At 45.3% G+C, this 19293-nt stretch overlaps 2 protein-coding genes and 1 pseudogene across 2 annotated transcripts in view; 1 reads left to right on the top strand and 2 right to left on the bottom strand.

Annotated features, from left to right (window-relative positions):
• The window catches only part of Eif2ak4 (eukaryotic translation initiation factor 2 alpha kinase 4), an 85368-nt gene extending 82353 nt beyond the window's left edge, over positions 1 to 3015 (top strand). Inside the window, exons 37-39 of the mRNA NM_001105744.2 lie at positions 540 to 584; positions 1833 to 1951; positions 2775 to 3015. Coding sequence (NP_001099214.2) covers positions 540 to 584; positions 1833 to 1951; positions 2775 to 2832 — 222 coding nt within the window. The 3' untranslated portion in view covers positions 2833 to 3015. The remainder of the gene's footprint in view (positions 1 to 539; positions 585 to 1832; positions 1952 to 2774) is intronic.
• Positions 3016 to 3568: 553 nt separating this feature from the next.
• On the bottom strand, positions 3569 to 7260 carry Srp14 (signal recognition particle 14). Its single transcript, NM_001106497.1, has 5 exons — positions 7159 to 7260; positions 6946 to 7018; positions 6409 to 6521; positions 4608 to 4640; positions 3569 to 4086 (listed from the first exon to the last, which is right to left on the bottom strand). Exons 1-5 carry the CDS (start codon positions 7180 to 7182, stop codon positions 3997 to 3999), a joined length of 333 nt encoding a protein of 110 aa, NP_001099967.1. The 5' UTR covers positions 7183 to 7260; the 3' UTR covers positions 3569 to 3996.
• Positions 7261 to 14586: 7326 nt separating this feature from the next.
• Positions 14587 to 18373, bottom strand: Akr1b1-ps6 (aldo-keto reductase family 1 member B, pseudogene 6; annotated as a pseudogene).
• Between the last annotated feature and the right edge of the window lie 920 nt (positions 18374 to 19293).

A 19293-nucleotide genomic window follows, 5' to 3' on the forward strand; every position in this document is an offset into this window, starting at 1 on the left:
TGGAGAGAAAAGATGGCCATTTGTGTTTCTCTTCTTTCTCTTTGTTTCTATGGCTACACTCAACCCAGGCCTTACTAAGCACACACGGCAGGCAGCATTGTACCTTTGGGTGTGGATGTGATCTGAAATCCAGCCTCCAGTGCTTGTTAGCTCACACAGTCCAATTAAATGAAGTCTGCTTTAGGGGCTGGGAAGAGAACTACATGGTTAAAACTCATGCATGAGGACTAAAGTCCAGGTCTCCAGAACCCACATAAATGCCTATGATTCCAACCTCAGCAGGGGAAGGAAGACATCAGCAAGTTGGCTCACAGGTTAGGCACGTCAGCTAGCTCTGGGTGTCACTGAAACTGCCTCAAAGAATAATATGGAAGAGAAGCTAGGAATATCCAGTATCAACCTCGGGACTTCACACACATGCACGCACACGTGAACAGAAAAAATATCCATAGCCTTATTTCTGTCCAGTGACACCGTAGCCCCAGCCAGGGTGCGCTGCCTAGACTTCTTACTAAATGATATGCTTTGTGTATGAACAGGTGGATCTACCCAAGGAGACCATCTTACAGTTTCTATCGCTAGAGGTAAGCGATGGCAACTGCTCTGCACAACACAACACCGCTGAGCGGTCTAACTGCCTCAGTGATTACGTTTGTCTGGAAGCACCAGGAATTTAGTTAGTAACGTTGGTCCTTCTATTAATATGTTATGGTCATTCTGAATCAGAATCACAGCCACAAAGGCTCAGAGGCAGGACTTGAACCTAGCAGGTAGCATCAAATAGCTTCTTACACATTGTGCCATGTGTTTCCCAAGCAAATCTTCATCCCAGTTAGGGAAGCACAACTACACAGAATATTGTAAAAAAGAATCAAAAAAATTGCTTGTTTACGGGTTTATACTTTTATACAGTTTTTCTATTTTTAAAATTTTCAAGTCTCCCATGGTAATAAGATAATAACTACAGGTAATTTTTATTTTATATTTTTGTGAAAAAGAATGTTACCACATAGCCTATCCCAGTTTGCCTTCTGCAGCTGTGATAACACTGACCAAAAACAACCTCGGAGGGAAGGTTATCACCTCTTATAGACTAGAGTCCCTTACTGAAGGAAGCCAAGGTAGAACTCCAAGGCAGGAATACTGACTGACTAGCGGGCTGGCAGGCTTGCTTTATAGACAAGGCCAGCCAGCCTGCCTACCTGCCTGCCTGCCCAGAATAGCATCACTCACAGTGAGCTAGGCCCTCCCACATGAATCTTGAATCAAGAGAAATGCCCCAGGTGCCAACTGCTGGAACTAGTTCTTTTAATGGTCCCTTTTTCCAACCTAGTTTGTGTCAGTAACAATAATAGCCCAAGCTGGCCCTGAATTGCAGTAATCCTCCTGCCTCAGGCTTCTAGGAACTGAGATGACAGGCTACAGGTAATTTTCAAAGCATTTCCTATCAAATAACTTATCCATACAGTTTGGTCATAGATTAAAAATAATCTGCATTAAGATTGGAATTGGAAGCAGAAGGGTCCTCAGTTCAGGGCCAGTCAGTGGTACAGACTAAGACCCTGTTCTCCTCATTACCTGTTGATCAGACAGATAAGCATACAGCACTCTCTGGCAGTTTGCTGACTTTTGATCCAGTCCAGTGAGCAGACATGAAAGGCAACAATGTCCACCGCACACAGGAAATGTCCAAGGAAAGCAATCTAAAGTCACATTTGCACAGCTGGGCTGTGGCAAGGCCAAGCAGGCTCTAACTAGATACCGATAGTCTTACAGGGCTAGGCTGTAACCCTGCTGCTCTGCTCTGTCACATCTGGTCTGATCTTTCCTAGTGGGACGCTGATGAACAGGCATTTAACACAACCGTGAAACAGCTGCTGTCACGCCTGCCAAAGCAAAGATACCTCAAACTCGTCTGCGACGAAATCTATAACATCAAAGTTGAGAAGAAGTAAGTTATAGCAGGTTTCTTGTGGTTAAAATTTAGGGAAGGGTCTGAGTGAATGTCAAGGATTAAGAGCCCAGGAGTCCTAGACTGAATCACAGTGAGGATCTTATCAGTAACACTGTGGGCCTGAATGTAGTCATTGGAGTAGAATGTGTGACACGTGAGACATGGAGCTCATGCCACTTTCCTCTTCATCACATCCTTTTGAGACAGGGTCTCTCTAGCTCGGCTGACTGGCATCACTGAGCTTGGGGAACACACACATCTCTGCCCTGTCCAAGGTTACACTTTCACGAACCACTCTGCCCAGCTTTTAACACTGGTTCTAGGGATTCAAACTCCATGCTTGCTTGGCATGTACTTTACCAAGTAAGCCATCTCCCAAGCCTTAGAAAACATTTACACAACTAAGGGCAGGGATGATGGCACACAACTATAATCCTAACACTTGGGATGTAGATACAATCAGGAATCCAAGGTCATCCTTGGCTTTATAAGCAAGTTTAAAGCCAGTCTGAGTTAAATGAAACCCAGTCACAAAAAAGCAAATGACATTAAAAAACAAAGAACATGACTGTCTTTGCTGTATATGTCAAAATGCCAATCATTTATGGCAGTTTCAACCAAAAAGATGTCAAGGAAGTTGGTGGTGAATGGCAGTTTCTTCATCAGAACTTAACTGCAAACTGTCAGTCACAGCTCCAGGAATGTTTATGCACCCTTTCTAGTAATCAGTCTCCTACCATACTTGTAATTAAAACAAAGCTGTTCGCCAATTTTATCCCACTAAGTCTGTCATCCGTGCGCCTGTCCTTTTCTTTTGCAGGGTGTCGGTGTTGTTCCTGTACAGCTACAGAGATGACTACTACAGAATCCTATTCTGACCCTAAAGAACTGCTGCTGTATTGTTCAGATGGACAGGGACTTGTACTGGAATAATGGAATGTTGTGCATTCAATCCATTTTAACTTTAAATTCTAATAAGCTGTCCTACAAAGCTGAGCTTTGTCGGTTTTTCATGTGTTATAAATTCACCTTTTTGATATAATAAATGTTTTCATATATATAGCTGTTTTCCAGTTGCAGTTCTTCCAATACTGGAGGTTCTACGGAGCTGGAGAAGAAAACAGACTTGTCTTCCTTTGATCCTAAACACTAAGCACATAAAAAATGTCCTAACATTTATTTACATTCTCCTAGTAGATAAAAAAGGCAGAGATCAAAAAAATCATCAAATCATCCCTTGTGATCTGTTCCGCCTCTTCAGCTGGGTGGGCGGGCAGAACATGGTCTTACTTTGCACCCCAAACTGGTCTCAAACTCAATCAGCTACCTCCACTGAGAGACCACTGAGAGTACAGGCTTATGTCACCACACCAGGCAGAATCTTTATTCTTGATGATTCTCTGATGTCTATCCTAATGTCATTAAGCAAACTCCTGTTTGGCTGAAAGCTCAGACCGGCTGAAGGAATTATGTAAGATCAGACAAGGTCCAGAGAGGCGGCTCAGCAGTAAAGACACCAAGCCCAATGACCCGGTTCAGTCCCAGACACGTGTGGTATGGGAGAGCCAATCACACAACTTGTTGCTGTGGCACAGCAAATGTGCAAGACATACAAAATAACTAAATGTGATTTTTTTTTTATTTTAAATTATATAACCAAGAAAAACAACCCACCTGTAGGATAACACAACTTTTAATAAAACTATTACAGTAATCTCAAAGACAAGGCAAAAACCACTGAGTAACTGTACCATCTAGAGTTAGGAGTTATTGTCAGGAATATGGTAGGAAAAACAGCAACTAGCATGAAGATTATGATGCATAGCTCTTCAAAGATGACTAGAGACCTTACTGCTGGAATCTAAGAATATCCAGCCATACAGTGCAAATCTAAAACTGGTTTCTTACCACAACTAGCCTATGGCCATCCCAACCCTTCTCTCTTAATAGACCCTTCCGTGAAAACGGTTACATACAGAGGTACTGAAAGCAGCAAACAGGAAAACTGCACTGGTGCAGCTGATTGGTAGTGGCCACGCCTGTCACTGTGCTGGTTTGCTCTTCTTACTCTTGTTCTTCTTGTCCCTCTTCTTCAGCCCATCCATGTTGGCTCTCAGTAGATTTGAATAGGCCTGAAAGCCAGAACATGGCCTTAGCAAGAAAAGGTACAAACTGGGAAGCAGGAGACTTTCCATGGGACTTAGAGTGGCTGGCATGAGAAAGCCTACTGCGACACCTATACTGGCAACCCGGGTGCCACGGTGTCTGCACTCCTTCAGCAGCTCCTGAGACGTATTCCACAGGGAGCTGCAAGCTTCACACTCCTTTCAAACAAAAAGGAAAAACTGCAGGCAATGTCCTACTCAGCAATATAGAGCATGTCTGAAGTTTAGGAAAGAACTAGTCTTAAAGATGGAAAGGAATCAAGGCCAGCCTGGTCTACAGAGTGAGGTCCAGGACAACAGGGCTACACAGAGAAACCCTGTCTCAGAAAACCAGAAAAAGAAAAAGGCAGGCAGGCAGGCAAGCAGGGAAAACCCAGGTGACCTATTTTCATAAAATAAGAGCACAGGCAAGCGGTGAGGTCCGGTTCCTACCCTGAGCAGCATGGCTCGCCTCAAGGAAGAATGGAGAGCAAGCAAATGGAACTTACCATCTGAAACTTATTCACTTCTTTGGAGCTCACCTGGAAAGGGAGAAAGAGCACCTCTTTTTATAGATATAGACACCACCTATTTCACAACACCTAGGGCAGACATGGTGGCTCACAAACACCTAGGGACCTCTGCACTCTGGAGACAGAAGCAGACAGATATCTGTGAGTTCTAAGCCAGCCTGGTCTACATAGTGATTTGCAGAACTGCACAAAGACCCTGTTTCAAAAAGGAAACAAAAAGATGACTAGCTAATCTTTAAATGTTGATTCCCAACCTCAGGGATCCAAATGTACTCACTGCTGTCTTTCCATCCTAACCTGCTCTCAAGAACAAGTAAAGCAGCTCTGTGCCTTCTTCCACATGAGATCTGCAGCAGGATGGGAAGGCAAAAGTGGGCTCCCACCAAACTACTCACCACTGTAAAACCCCTCAGACAAACCCACTCTGATAATTCCAATCCCAGCAACTGGGAGGCAGAGATGGGAAGATCTTATGGTGACACACTCTTTAAGGTAAAAAAATAAATCCTTATATAGATGTCCCTGAGTTTTTCCTTTTGGATTCTGAGAGATATCAGAGGGCCTGTCAGTGTTCATTTTCTTATGCAATACACACTAAAACTATTCCCACAAGTGAGCACAAGATGGCTCTGGTCTGGACAGGCCTGCACTGTCTGCCAATCATTCAGACTGATACAAGTACAATTCAAACTGCCATAAAAGAAATACTTCCTAGGAAAAATGATCAGTTTCACATCGATAGCCACCATGACAGCAATGTAACCCTGCTTTACTTCAAAGGTTTTCTTGCGATATCAACTACTGTACTACTGTGGTTACAGGCGCTCTATAGAATTAAGAAGCATTCACTTTAAAACCAGGGAATCTTTCTGTTTTGCATATCCACTCTTCTATAAAAAGGCCATGGTTCTTGACTATATATCCTCATAGTACCAAGCCTCATCTGCAGCTACGTTTGTTAAGTGAACCACAAAAACATGGGAAAAATCAGGTTAAAAATAATCTAATTCCCAGAGACTGTGTACTGGAGGGCCAGCACAGAAAGAAAATACAGTCATTCTTCACAACTACCAGCAGGAGAATGGACCATATACTCATTTCCACAGAAATTCCAGCAGAACAAGCATTAGGTCTCTACTTTTAACAGTTTATTGTTGATAATTTGACCTACAAGAAATAATAACTGGGAAGGTGGTGCACACTTGGGATTCCACCACTTCGGAGACAGAGGCAACAGTGTCAGGAGTTCAAGGCCATGTGGGTTACATAATGAACCTAAGTTACATGAGACCTCATCTCAACCAAACAACCCCCTCCATCAAAAAGAAGCCAAAGTGGACCCTGATCCCAAAACGGCCTGGGAGTGACAGGCCAAAATGAAAGGGAAGGGAGTCTAGAAGTAATCCAGACATGCCCCTCCTCAGTCAGCGTTGTACAGTTCAGAGGTCAGGGGATGAGGCTCAAAACAGAGTGATGACTTAACAGGATGAAGACCCTGGCCTGGATTCCATCTCCGAGTGCATGAAAATCATCACTGTCATCTGTCTCAGTTGATAAGACAACCCTGTGACCACAGCTGTGATCTTCCTAAATCACAAGTTCAAAGTCGGCCCGAGAATGCTTTTAGATATTTTTTTTTAATCCATTCTACTAGCTAGCACTGAGACAGGTTGCTCCTGTACCTTGGCTATTTGAGAGAAAAGTGACTTTTTTCAGTCAGTCAGGCCAACTCAAAAGAAAACAAAGCAGGAAAAAGAAAAAAAAGACTCCATCTCACCACTGTGCTGATCTTCCTTTTCCCATCCGTGGCCCTTAACAGACACTTGTTTTCTGCGGGCTCGAGGCCCTCCACGGAACTCTTCCGTGGGATTGGTTTAGTGCGACCATCATCTGTGTTTAAAAAACAAAACAAAACAAAACAAAACAAAACAAAACACCCGAGTAAACACCATCACCACAGACCACAGGAGTTACTTCTGGTTCAAAGTGAAAATCTGAACATCGTAAGGAAGGGTTCCCACCATCACTCCCATAAATTCACCACACCCGCTATCTCTTTCGATATGGTCAAAACTAGGAGCAACGACTTGATAAACACTGGGAGCCTCACTAATGGAGCAGGGGTAGGGCTGCCTGACAGAACGTGGACGTCTGACACACTTAGGGCCCCCGTGAGCGGGCGGCCCGCACCGCACCAGCCACACTTCCTAGCCCTGCCGCGGCTGTGAGCCCAGGAGGTGGCCGATGCGGAGAGGCCAGAGGCCGGGCTGCCCCCTCCCTGCCATGCCCCGGCGCGGCCCGGGAAGCTGCTTACACTTCTTCAGGGTGATGAACACGCTGCCCGATGACCGGCACTTCTGGAAGAGCCTGGTCAGCTCCGTCAGGAACTGCAACACAACACGCCCCGTTAGGCAGTCTCCAGTCCTCGCCCCGCCGCGTCACGGCCCAGGCCCGCCCGCAAAGGGAGAAACGCTACCCGAGCTGACCCCATTGGCTCGAGTCCATGGCCCTCAGGGGCCGCCGGTACCTGCTCGCTCTCGAGCAACACCATCCTGGTCTCCGCAGGTTCCGACTCCGTCAGCAGAAGCCTTCTGAGGTTCAACCGGAAGTCTCGCTTGTGGTGGGCGGAACTTCCGCTTTTGTTGCCAGTCTTCCGTCAATCCTTACCTAGCTCCGGTTGCCTTGCGCCTGCGCGTTCGTCACCCCCTCCCACTTCTTTCCAAGATGAGGAATGACACTTTAGGTAGTTGGACTGCCTTGACAAGATTCACCCTAGGCTGTAGGAGGGAATGAGAGCAAAAGAATGACTGGATAGAAATATAAAGTCACCCATGAGTCCACTGCCTCACTTTCCTCATTTTTAAGGTGAAGTACCCCTTTCACAATATGGCCGGGAAGAGCAGATATATTTATATTGAAATACAGAATACAGTCTGGTAAATAAGAAGTGCTAACTAAGCTTTAGCCATTTGTCTTAATCGCTATTCTTTTGCTGTGAAGAGATACCATGACCAAGACAACTCATAAACAAAAGCATATACCTGGGGGCTTGCTTCCACTTTCAAAGATTAGTGTGTTATCGTTGAAGGGACTCAATTTTGGCAAGTATTACTTTGGCAGACATTGACCTTCTATTCCCTCTGCCTTGCTAAAAAAAAATTCCTAAAGCTAGCCACCAAGGGCTGTTCCCTTATTTGGTCATTTCCTTCTCCTGAGGCTGACTACCAAGGTCCAGATATCAAAGTATTGAAGTCCAGCAATCAAAGCCCCCTATGGCTCGCCTAATTCACATGCCTATTAAAATTAAACACCTCATCCTAATACTAAGTTTTCCGTTTTACCTTTATAAAGTGCCACTGGGACTTGTCAGTCTACCTTGTACAGAGAGGCAGTCTTTTGTTCTATTCCAAAACAAATACCCCTCCTCCTCTCCCTTGTTTGCTTCCCCTTCTCCCACATCTTCTATCTCCTCTCTCTCCCTCTGTCTGTCCGTCTCTCTCTCTCTGGTTTGCTTGGTTGGGTTATTTGGTTTTTGTTTTGGTTTATTTGTTTGAAACAGGGTTTTTCTGGATAACCTTGGCTGTCCTGGAACTCACTCTGTACACCAGGCTGGCCTCAAACTCACAGAGATCTGCCTGCCTCTGCCTCACAAGTGCTGGGATTAAAGGTATATGCCACTATCGCCCACTGTCTTTGTCTTTTATTCCCTGATGGGGCAAATAAATTTCCCTTGTACTGAGAACTTGGTCTCGGGGGTCCTGGGCCGATATCTTGGCTGCATGCAGGCAGACATGGTGAGGGAGAACTAATTCAGAGCTCTATATCCTGATACTTAGGCAGAGAGGCTCAGAGCCAGGCATTTTGAAAGCTCAAAACCTGTCCCCAGTGACACACCTCCTCCAACATGCCTAGTACACCTCTTAATCTTTCTAATCCTTTTCAAATATTGTCACTCCCTGGTGGCCAAACACTCAAATATCTGAGCCTATCGGGGTCTTTCTTCCTTCCATCATACCCTTGTTATTTCCATCGCATTCCCAAACAATAAATGTTTACTTATGCAGTTCTAGAACCTCAGGCCTTGTGAATGCCAGGCAAATGAATGCTTTACCTCTGAGCCACATCCCAAGTCAACTGATAGAGGTGAACTCCTCTAAGCGGGCTGGGTGGCCCTGAAGGGCAACCCCCAGCTCTAGCAAGAACGACAAAAAGTCCAGTCCAATTCTACCTCCCGATTCGGTTAGGAGGCCAGAGTTTTAGGAACTGCTCTATGGAGAGCCAACTTTAACTCTGGACCTTTGTAAGGACAAATATTCAACCTAGCAACAGGATTTTGGCAAGTGCTAGTTAGCCTGTGCCAGGACTTTTAGGGTCTATACATACAGCAGTGCATAAGACACACTACAGTCCTGGCTTCCTTGAACTTGATATGGAAGGTGAGAAGGAAACAACCACCACACTCTGGTAGCTGAGCCTCAGATAACCAACTCTGTGAGGGCCACTAGGAAGGTCACAGGGCCAGTGAGAGGAATCTTCTAAACAGAAGAGGATGGCTGTGAGCTGAAAGACAGAGGGAATAGACATTCAAAATTCCAGAGACAGAGAGTGTTTCAGACCAAAGGACTGTCTAGAGCAAAGGTCCCAAAGAGGAAACCAGTTGCTCTGTTAAGGAAGGTCATTGGTGTGTGTGCGTGTAGTGAGAATATTGGTTTATTTAAAAACACAGAAATATTATAAAAATGTGTTTTTGTTTTGATCGCAGATTGTCCACAGCAGACTATGACTTGCCTGGTGCTGTAGCAGTGGTGTGATTTTACCAGCAGCACATAGTTTCTGTGAGTGAGTGAATTCTGGCCACTTTTCAGAGACTATATAAATGCAAACGCCCCCATAGAAGGGGCTAGGTGGCTAGTTGATGTTTGGATGCTGTTGGCTATGGTTTTTCAAGTAGTTATGTGTAAAGAGACAAAAGAAATTAGATAACCTGAGGAGTTGCCCCCAAGGAACTCAACACCCAGAGTCAGAAAGAAGTAGTCAAACAATATTGCTGTCCCCTTTCCCCTCTATCCTGTCTTCTCTCCTACCTGGTGTTAGAGGCTTGAAAGGATAGAAGAAGAGGGGTGCAGAAGGGTGGAAAAAAGGAACCCACAAAGTAGCAAATGCCAGTTACTTATGTGTATGTATCTATGTGTGTCTGTATGTATATGACAGAGAAATGCTGCTTGGACTAACACCAGTATCCTGAGGAGTTCCTTTCTCAAGAATCTCCATTCAAGGGGGTTGGGAATTTAGCTCAGTGGTAGAGCGCTTGCCTAGCAAGTGCAAGGCCCTGGGTTCGGTCCCCAGCTCCGGAAAAAAAAAAAGAATCTCCAACAAAACAAAGCCCAGACCTTGACTCCACTACAGAAAACAATTTCAGCTCAGAGTTACAGTGCAGCATTAGTAGAATTTAAAGTAGAGATAAAAGTATATACATGCTTTAGATCTAATAACTGGGGTTAGAAGAGGGATACTTAAGAGAAGCATAGTACACAACCCCAAAGTGTGTACCATGTATATAGAATAAGAGAGGAGAAGGAGGAGAGACGTAGGCATCTTTACAATGAAAAATAATGTGTGTGTGTGTGTGTGTGTGTGTGTGTGTGTGTGTGAGAGAGAGAGAGAGAGAGAGAGAGAGAGAGAGAGGGAGGGAGAGGGGAGATTTTGTGACTTTTTAAATTTCACTATTCAAAATACATAATTTATAAGATTTACTTAAAGATTAATGAAAATTAATATTAATGTTTTAAAATAAGTTTACGATTTGGGAGGCAGAGACAGATCTCTGAGTTTGAGGCCAGCCTGGTCTACAAAGTGAGTTCTAGAATAGCCAGAGAAATCCTGTCTCAAAAAAAAAAAAAAAAATCGGGCTGGAGAGATGGCTCAGTGGTTAAGAGCACTGACTGCTCTTCCAGAGGTCCTGAGTTCAATTCCCAGCAACCACATGGCTCACAACCATCTGTAATGAGATCCGATGCCCTCTTAGTGTGTCTGAAGACAGCTACAGTGTACTTATATATAATAAATGAATAAATCGAGGCTGGGGATTTAGCTCAGTGGTAGAGCGCTTACCTAGGAAGCGCAAGGCCCTGGGTTCGGTCCCCAGCTCCGAAAAAAAGAACCAAAAAATAAATAAATAAATAAATAAAATAAAATAAATGAATAAATCTTTTTTTTTTAAATCTGGCTTGCTCAGAACTTCCTAATGAAAATGAAGATGTTGGGTGTTTTTATAGGTGCATTGTTTACATCTAGAAATAAGAGGCCAAGGAGCACCAAAAGTTAAACTCAAGGCCAAAAGCTAAGACAGCAGAGTTCGGTGTTTCAGTCTCTTTGTTTGAGGTATCTTTAGAAAGAGTACTTGTTTTGAGGACAGTGTTGTAAGATCAAAGCCAGCAAGAAGCACAGGCTAGACCCCAGAAAAAGGTATTGGGTTTTCGTTTTTTCGTTTGTTTCTGCCTCCAGGGTTTATAATTTTTTCTTTCTATCCAACTTCAGAGGGAGGGAAAGTATGTGAAAGTGACTGGAGAAGGAGCCGGGCCATTGCCATGGTCAGTGTGGATGTCCTTCTGACAATCACACAGGGCCCATAGCCACAGAAAGCTTAGATGTTGTTCCCAATGGAAAGGGGCGGGGGCAAGGGGTTCAATGGTGGAGGGTTTGCCCAGCATTTGTGAGTATCTGGATTCAACGTATTTAAAACATTTACATCCAGCATGGTGGCCCAGGACTTTACTCTCAGCACTCAGAAGGCAGAACAGGCAGAGGATCTCTGAGAGTTCAAGGCCAGCACGAAGTGGAGACTTCTTGTTTCTTTGGAAAATCGGTTATATCAAAGAATGTTTCGCTGAAGCAGACACAGGTAAAGGATGTTTAGAAAGAACGAGTGATGAAGGATTCTTCACTAATGACATGCATGTATTGGTTAACCTTACATTGCATAGCTGAGCTCCATTTGTCCTGACCCCATGGACAGAAATGCACCAAAAAAAAAAAAAAAGAAAGAAAGAAAGAAAGAAAAGAAAAGAAAAGAAAAGAAAAGAAAAAACCTTCCAATGCTGCGCTGCAGTTTCTTGCTACTTCATCAGACTCGGCTGATTGGCAGAGTGATGTTAGCTTCATAGAGAGTCCTGTGGAGTTTCGCTGAGACAGACTGAGGCCAAACCCTTGGAGGACACATGATGTTTTGAGGACGTATAACTAGGATTCGATGGACAGTGACAGGGGATTGCACAGCTAGCTTTGCAACGCTTCTTGGTCTTGCATCTTCAATGATCTTCACTTCGTTGAGAAAGGCACGGCAGAGAACTTCTCCTGGCTTAATTGTGCCTCCTGACTCAGGTGGTTTCGGCTGAGGCCTGGCTGTCTCTGCTAGGTCATGCCACCACTGCTGATTCGTGTTTGCTACTCTGTCTCTACTGAGCTGCTTCATGCTGTATTCAGGAAGTGTTTGTGGGGTTGGGGATTTAGCTCAACGGTAGAGCGTTTGCCTGGCGAGCGCAAGGCCCTGGGTTCTGTCCCCAGCTCCGAAAAAAAGAAAAGAAAAAAAAAAAAAGGAAGTGTTTGTGATGAATCCTGCGAACCGAACTACCGATCTCCTGACAATGCAGATGAGATTTGCTCCAAAGAACAATTTCTAAACAGGTCCACGTCCCCTGTATCCTAATAACCTGTAGGTGGTGGGTGAGAAGGGACATTATAGCATTCAGGAACCATTATTAAAAATAGCATTTGAGAAAAATCAAAAGTTTCACCAGTCTGGTCTAGAGTAAATTCCAGGATAGCGAAAGAAACCATGTCGGGAAAATCCAAAAAACCAATCCAGAGAGAAGGTTCTTGATAAGAAAGTTTCACATAGACAATGATGTTCATATTTATATTTGAAAGATTCGTCCATCTGTGGCATGGAGAGCATACTACGGAGAATGAAGGTAGACTTGAATTTGTCTGTACATGCCTGTAATTCTAGAGCTAGGGAAACTAGAGTAGAAGGTAGATAGTAAATTCAAGCCCTACCTGGACTCCAGAATGAGTTCTAGGTCAGTGTCTTAGTTACGGTTTCTATTGCTGGGATGAAAGCACCGTGACCAAAGAGCAAACTGGAGAGGAAAGGGTTTATTCAGATTATACCTCCAGAACATGGAAGGAACTCAGGACAGGGACTCACACAAGGCTGGATTTCGGAGGCGGGAGCTGATGCAGAGGTCATGGAGGGGAGCTGCTTACTGGCTTGCTCAACCTGCTTTCTTATAGAACCCAGGACCACCATCCTAGGGATGGCATAGCCCACAATGGGCTGGCCCTCCCCCATTAATCACACTAATTGATAAAATGTCTTACAGCTAGATCTTATGAAGACATTTCCTCAACTGAGGCTTCTTCCTGTCTGATAACTCTAGCTTGTGTGAGGTACACACAAAGCCTGCTAGTACAGTCAGCCTTGGTTACATGGGGAAATCTTTCTCAGAGAGAGAGAGAGAGAGAGAGAGAGAGAGAGAGAGAGAGAGAGAGAGAGGGAGAGAGAGAGAGAGAGAGAGAGACAGAGAGAGACAGAGAGAGACAGAGAGAGACAGAGAGAGACAGAGAGAGAGAGAGAGAGACAGAGAGAGACAGAGAGAGAGAGAGAGAGACAGAGAGAGACAGAGAGAGACAGAGAGAGAGACAGAGAGAGACAGAGAGAGACAGAGAGAGAGACAGAGAGAGACAGAGAGAGACAGAGAGAGAGAGAGAGAGAGAGAGAGAGAGAGAGAGAGAGAGGAGAGAACTACGTCTGTATGGTGATACATACTTTCAATCCCAGCACGCACAAGACAAAGGCAGTCAGATCTCTGTGAGTTGCCAGCCTAGTCTATGAAGTTTGGCTAGCCAAGGCTACATAGTGAGACCTTGTCTCAAATAAATAAATAGGAGAAACGTGGGAGCCCAACTAGGGGATTGTGCTAGCTTCCCATTGCTTCCATAACAAGCCCCCAAATCTAGCTTCATAGAGCACACATTACTCTTTCACATCTTGGGGCGGCTCGAGGGATGGCTCAGTGGCCAAGAGCACTTGTTGCTCCTGCAGAGGATATGAGTTCTATTCCCAGCACCCACGAATGTCCCTAACCCCAATTCCAGAGTATCCAGTAGACAAATATTTGGTGCACATACATGCATAGAGGCAAAAATTATTTTAAAAAAACTTTAAAACATGAAATTTTTTAAAATTATTCTTTTATACCCCTGGATCAGAAATCAAAAACCAATGTGTTTAGAGGGCTGGATTCCATGTGGAAGCTTCCAGGAAGAATCTGTTTCTTAGCCATCTAGATGTTATTTGCATTCCTTGGCTGGTGGCCCCTTCTTCAAATCACTACAAGCTCTGCGTTTTCATGGTCACAACTATTACTGGCCATGATTAATGGTCTTGCCTCCCCTCGCCCCAAAGCAGTTTTTATTTGAGGCAAATAGAAATCTGACCCAAAGGAATACAGGTCTCAGCACTCACAACATAACTCTTTTTTTTTCTTTTTTTTTTTTTTCCTTTTGGAGCTGGGGACCGAACCCAGGGCCTTGCGCTTGCTAGGCAAGTGCTCTACCAAGCCAAATCCATTTTGGCTCTACTGAGCCAAATCCCCAACACACAACATAACTCTTAATGGCATTTCTTGAGCTGTAAATCTTGCTTCTGTTTGGAAAAGGTGCTTGTGTTCAACATCCTCTAGGTGGGAAGAAGAAAGACCAAGGGAGGCGGAAACAAACGCCTCGGCTACCAACATGTTCTCCAGATCTCATGGCCAACTAACAAATCCTCGCTGTCTGGTCCGCAAGGTGCCACCCGGTGCCACCCAGTGCAGACATGGGCCAGTTGACACTTAAAAGGACAGATGAGGCAGGAAGGACAGTGTACATCGCTTGGGGAGGAGCATTCACAGCTTCAGACTTCTGCATGGATGGGGTCATCCTTGTATCTCCTCAGGGCACACACCCTCCATCCATGCCGTGGCAGAGTAGAATGGTCGCATCATCAATGCTCAGCTTAGAGTCAAAGACCTTAAAGTTCTCAGCAATGTGTGCTGGTGTCACAGGCTTGGGGATTGACACCAAGTTCTTTTTTGTGGGATACCTGTTAGCACCCAGACTATAGTTTCATTATACTTGGCTGCAATTGCCCCATTGGGGTCCTCCAGGAGAGAAGCGTCTTTCAGGCTTCATCCAGGGTCTGTCAAGGTCACCATAATGTTTTTTGCAATGGCAGCACTGAGTCACTTTCTCCTGAGTTAGGTGCAGGTGGCACTCAATCTGATGAACCTCACGCTCCTCTCAATCTGAAGACACCAACTGCTTTCACTAACTCTTCATGCTTTAGTTGATCGGTGGCTGTCCAAGAGGCCCCAAAATCAGAGTCACTGAAAGTCACGTTTCCTGATGCATCCAGTGGGGAATAGTCGGGTCCAGGCTTGCAGCCTGCTGGCCAATGAAAACGGCAAAGGTCCAGGTGGCAGAGCTGTAGGTCACTGAGTGTCGCCTGGCCGGCTCCTTTCACCATGTTCTTGTCATGGACTGTGAATCACAGCTTGCTGATGTTGAAGAATTTCTGGGGTTTCCTACCTGTTCCTCGTGTGTCTCTAGGAGGACCATGCCCACTGCCTTCTCATTCTGATACGCCTGGGCACAGTCAGTGTAGCAGTACCCAATGTCAATAGCAACCTTCACTGTCACTTGGCCAAGAGGGGACATCCGGGTACCCAGACCTAGACAGGCCAGATGGCTAGCCGTGACTGCTGCATGTTACTCACCCTAGCCCACAACAGTGGCCCTGACTTCTTAAGAGGAGCACATGGAAAGAATGATTTTGAGAAACCTAGGCATGGGCTGGAGAGACGGCTCAGCAGTTAAGAACATCTGTAGCTCTTGCAGAGGAACTGGATTCAGGTCCTTGTGCCCAGAGGGCAGTTCACAACTTCAGTAACTCCAGTTCCAGGGATCCAATATCCTCTTCTGGCCTCTGAGGACCCCAGGCACACATATAATATATACACACACAGGCAGGCAAAATACTTATACACATACACCAAGATAAATCTCTTTCTAAAAGGATTTAAAAACCTAGTCATGAGCCAAATGTGGTGGTACACGTCTTCAATTCCAGCACTTTGGAGATGGAGGTGGGAGGGAGGTTGTGGTTTTAGAGCTAGCCTGGGCTAACTAGCAAAACACTGGCTCAATTTAAAAAAACAAAAACAAAAACAAAAAAGAGTGACCGTTCCCGGCTTGGCAAGTTTGTGTCTCATGTCTGCCTATCAGTGGTTGGAGACAAAGGATAGGAGCCCTGATATGCTGAATTATTTAATAAAATGAAATGATGCCCATGTTTTTTGTTAAAATCATTGTCATTTTTTGTTAAAGTTATTACTAAGGGAACTGGGTAGATGTAACAACTCATTCAAAGGAAAATACTAGACACGTTTATAAACCAGAAGTTCAGAGATGCATTTGTAAGAGCAAGTGAAGTTGAATCTTGCACAGATGGGAGCCAGAGCTGTCCCTCCACTCAACAGAGCTTGTCTGTCCAGGCACAAGAATCTTCTGAACTGCTGTGTGTCCTCTTCTACCAAATGAAACAGGCTACAACCCGCTAGCTAGCCCTGAGTGACGTCATATAATCAGGTGCGCTTTCCCGTTGACGAAATGCACCAATCCTTGTCTTGCTTTGAATTTTTAAAAAACATTTGCAAATATATATATATTTTTTGCACATATACATGCATATATAGGTATATACAACACACACACACACACACACACACACACCCTTTGGGAAACGAGTTATTTTTTTTCTTATAATTCATTTCTTCTCTGAAAAGTGGGACAGAATTGAAGCCACTGGTCACCAGATATACAGTCCAGCAGCAGCAGGTGTTCCCTTCCCAATTGCTCTAATAGAGCAGGATGTCCACCCCACCCAGAAGTGTGGTGTGACCATCTCAAGATACAGCAGGGCTTGAAGCTGTCATACAGTGGGGAAACGCTAGATAATAATGGCCAAAGGAAGCCACCAAAGAGATCACAAATCCACCAAGCAAGTTGGCTGGAGCTCAGGATCTACTTGGGATTTTGTATTCCTCTGCATGGATCTTGTTTGATCGCTTGCGTGGATTTCTGAGGAAATCAGGAATGGAGACAGAATCACGTAGCTCAAGCCAGCCTCGAATTCCCTAAGCGTGGAGAATGGCCTTGATCTTCTACCTCTCCTGCTTCCGTCTCCTGAATATGTGCTCAGTTTTATGCAATGCTGGGAATCAAACCTAGCACTTTGCTGTCTGAGCTACGTTTCTAGCTTCCTTTCCTTAGGTTCTTTCTTTCTCTGTTCCCTACTCACCCACCAACCCACCGTGTGTGTGTGTGTGTGTGTGTGTGTGTGTGTGTGTGTGTGTGTGTGTGTTAGGTGAGGATTGTTTGTTTTTTTCTTTGAATTTCTTTCACTTTCGTTTCTGTCCATCATTTTGTATATTCTGCCTTTACTTGACTGAATCTGAACCTTAATTTCCTCACAAAATGGAGATGTCATGAACCATGGAAGTGCCTGCCTCCTGGAGAGGAGTGAATAGTCTATCAGATCATGCACTGTTATGGCTCCAGTCACCCAGACTAGAGGTGGCTGCCCCAGTTTCCCACCTGTAAAACAGAAGCACAGTCTCACAGATGCTGTGCCTTATAGGGACTGTCCTCTGGGCCGAGGTGCCTGTTTGCAGTTCTACTCTGAATAGACCTAGGATTCTGAGCTGCCTCACCCAGGCTCGGTGAACTGAATTTGGAGTGAGCTGAAGACGAAGAAGTAGATGGCTGAAAGGAAATACAGAATGGCACTGGGCTGGCCTGGGCTCAGGGTGACAGATGAAGTCCAAAGACCTGGAGACCTCGTGAGTCAGTGGGAAGAGATTAGCTCTGGTGAGAAAGGCACTGCAGGGGAAGTCAGAGGGAGAAGAGAATGTGTTCTGGAAGCCTGGGTGTTCCTACAAAGAGTAACTACACTGGCATGTTGGCATACATTCTGGCCAGGTTGCCACTCAAAGCTGTTCATTCCTACTCTTTTCTCCAGTCAGTCAGTGTTGGTTGTGCACATGTAGGAGGCTCCCTAATTCTGGGAGCTCATTGCTCCTACCCTGCCCTCTTCCCCAGAGTGGAGTGATGCATTTTAATCCTATCCCCAGTACCCTACAGAGACCATGTGAACAGCTCCACTTGGGGTTCAGAGTGCCTGGGGTTGTCCTGGTCCCTCATTTTTCTGGATCTTTTCCTACCCTCAAAGGGTTGTTTTCCAGTTGCAAGGAGATGATTCCACCATCCTGTAAGGACTTACACCAATTCCTAAAGTCACTTCTACTTCTGTTAACTCAGAGGGTATGGTACCACATGTCTGCAATCCTAGCACTGCAGAAGCAAAGGAAGACAGATGCAAGCTGAAGCCATTTTGATCTGGCCAGTGAGTGCCAGGCCAACCAGACGCTTTCGGAAGTACAGTATCTGTCCCTGAAGCCCCTCGGAGGTTTAGGAAGTCTCTAGAGTCTCCAGATACATGCCATTAGCACTGCCCTTCTTGCCCCATTAGACACAGCAGAGGAGCCCCCCCCCCCCCCCGTGTCTTCCAGCAGCCCTCCCCGCAGCTCAAGTCTCCCAGGGACCCACCTGCAGTACTCCTCGTGGCCAGCAGGGGACGGCATAGCATCAATGGACAGGTGCAGCGGTAGGGGTCCAGGGTCTCCTAGAGCTTGGATAATTATTTATCTTAGTTAGACAAGACTATCCTAGATTGTGGGCTTTATCTTTACAATATGCTTCAGGAGGGGGTCTGGGCTTTCTGGGGAACAAGGGGATTCACTGAACAGGGACTTACCAGGAACCCCGTGTTGCAAAGAACTCACGGTGTGAGTATCTAGAACAGACCTGTCTCTAAGAGAGGGAATAATTTGATTGAACGACATATTTACTGAGAAATTACTAAGCGCCAGGCTCATTTCTAGGCACTTTACCTGTGTTCTCTGGAGTCCTCCTAACATTCCTGGGACTTGAATATTTCATGCCCACTATCACTAAAGCACCAAAAAGGGGTTAAATTACACCAAGGGGAAGTAGGGACTGGACCTTCAGGGCCCAGTGTACAATGTCCCTGTGTCAGGAAAGAGTATATGGATAGATCCAGGATGGAACACACACCAGGGACTGGACCTTTCAGACATCCAGAGTCGACCATAAAGATGGCGGAAGGGAGAGAAGGCAGAAAACTGCGCTCTCTGTCTCTCTGTCTCTGTCTGTCTCTGTCTGTCTCTGTCTGTCTCTCTGTCTCTCTGTCTCTGTCTCTCTCTGTCTCTCTCTGTCTCTCTCTGTCTCTGTCTGTCTCTGTCTGTCTCTGTCTGTCTCTCTGTCTCTCTGTCTCTCTGTCTCTCTGTCTCTGTCTCTCTCTGTGTCTCTGTCTCTGTCTCTGTCTCTGTCTCTCTCTCTCTCTCTCTCTCTCTCTCTCTCTCTCTCTCTCTCTCTCTGTCTAGACCCACATTCCAAGGTCATGTTACACTCCGAGAAAAAAATCCTGTCTCCGGAATCACCAAATCTTAAATTCTAGGCTCCACGCAGCGCATTCTAGTTG

Source organism: Rattus norvegicus, chromosome 3, assembly GCF_036323735.1.
Source record: "Rattus norvegicus strain BN/NHsdMcwi chromosome 3, GRCr8, whole genome shotgun sequence".
Taxonomy (NCBI): domain Eukaryota; kingdom Metazoa; phylum Chordata; class Mammalia; order Rodentia; family Muridae; genus Rattus; species Rattus norvegicus.

Excerpts from the sequence above, each read along its gene's own strand:
- Srp14 (NM_001106497.1), bottom strand. The coding sequence starts at position 7,182 with ATGGTGTTGCTCGAGAGCGAGCAG. Across the intron at positions 7,019-7,158 it reads TGTTGCTCGAGAGCGAGCAG|TTCCTGACGGAGCTGACCAG; the intron begins GTACCGGCGGCC and ends GTTGTGTTGCAG. Across the intron at positions 4,641-6,408 it reads AAAGGAAGATCAGCACAGTG|GTGAGCTCCAAAGAAGTGAA; the intron begins GTGAGATGGAGT and ends CTCCCTTTCCAG.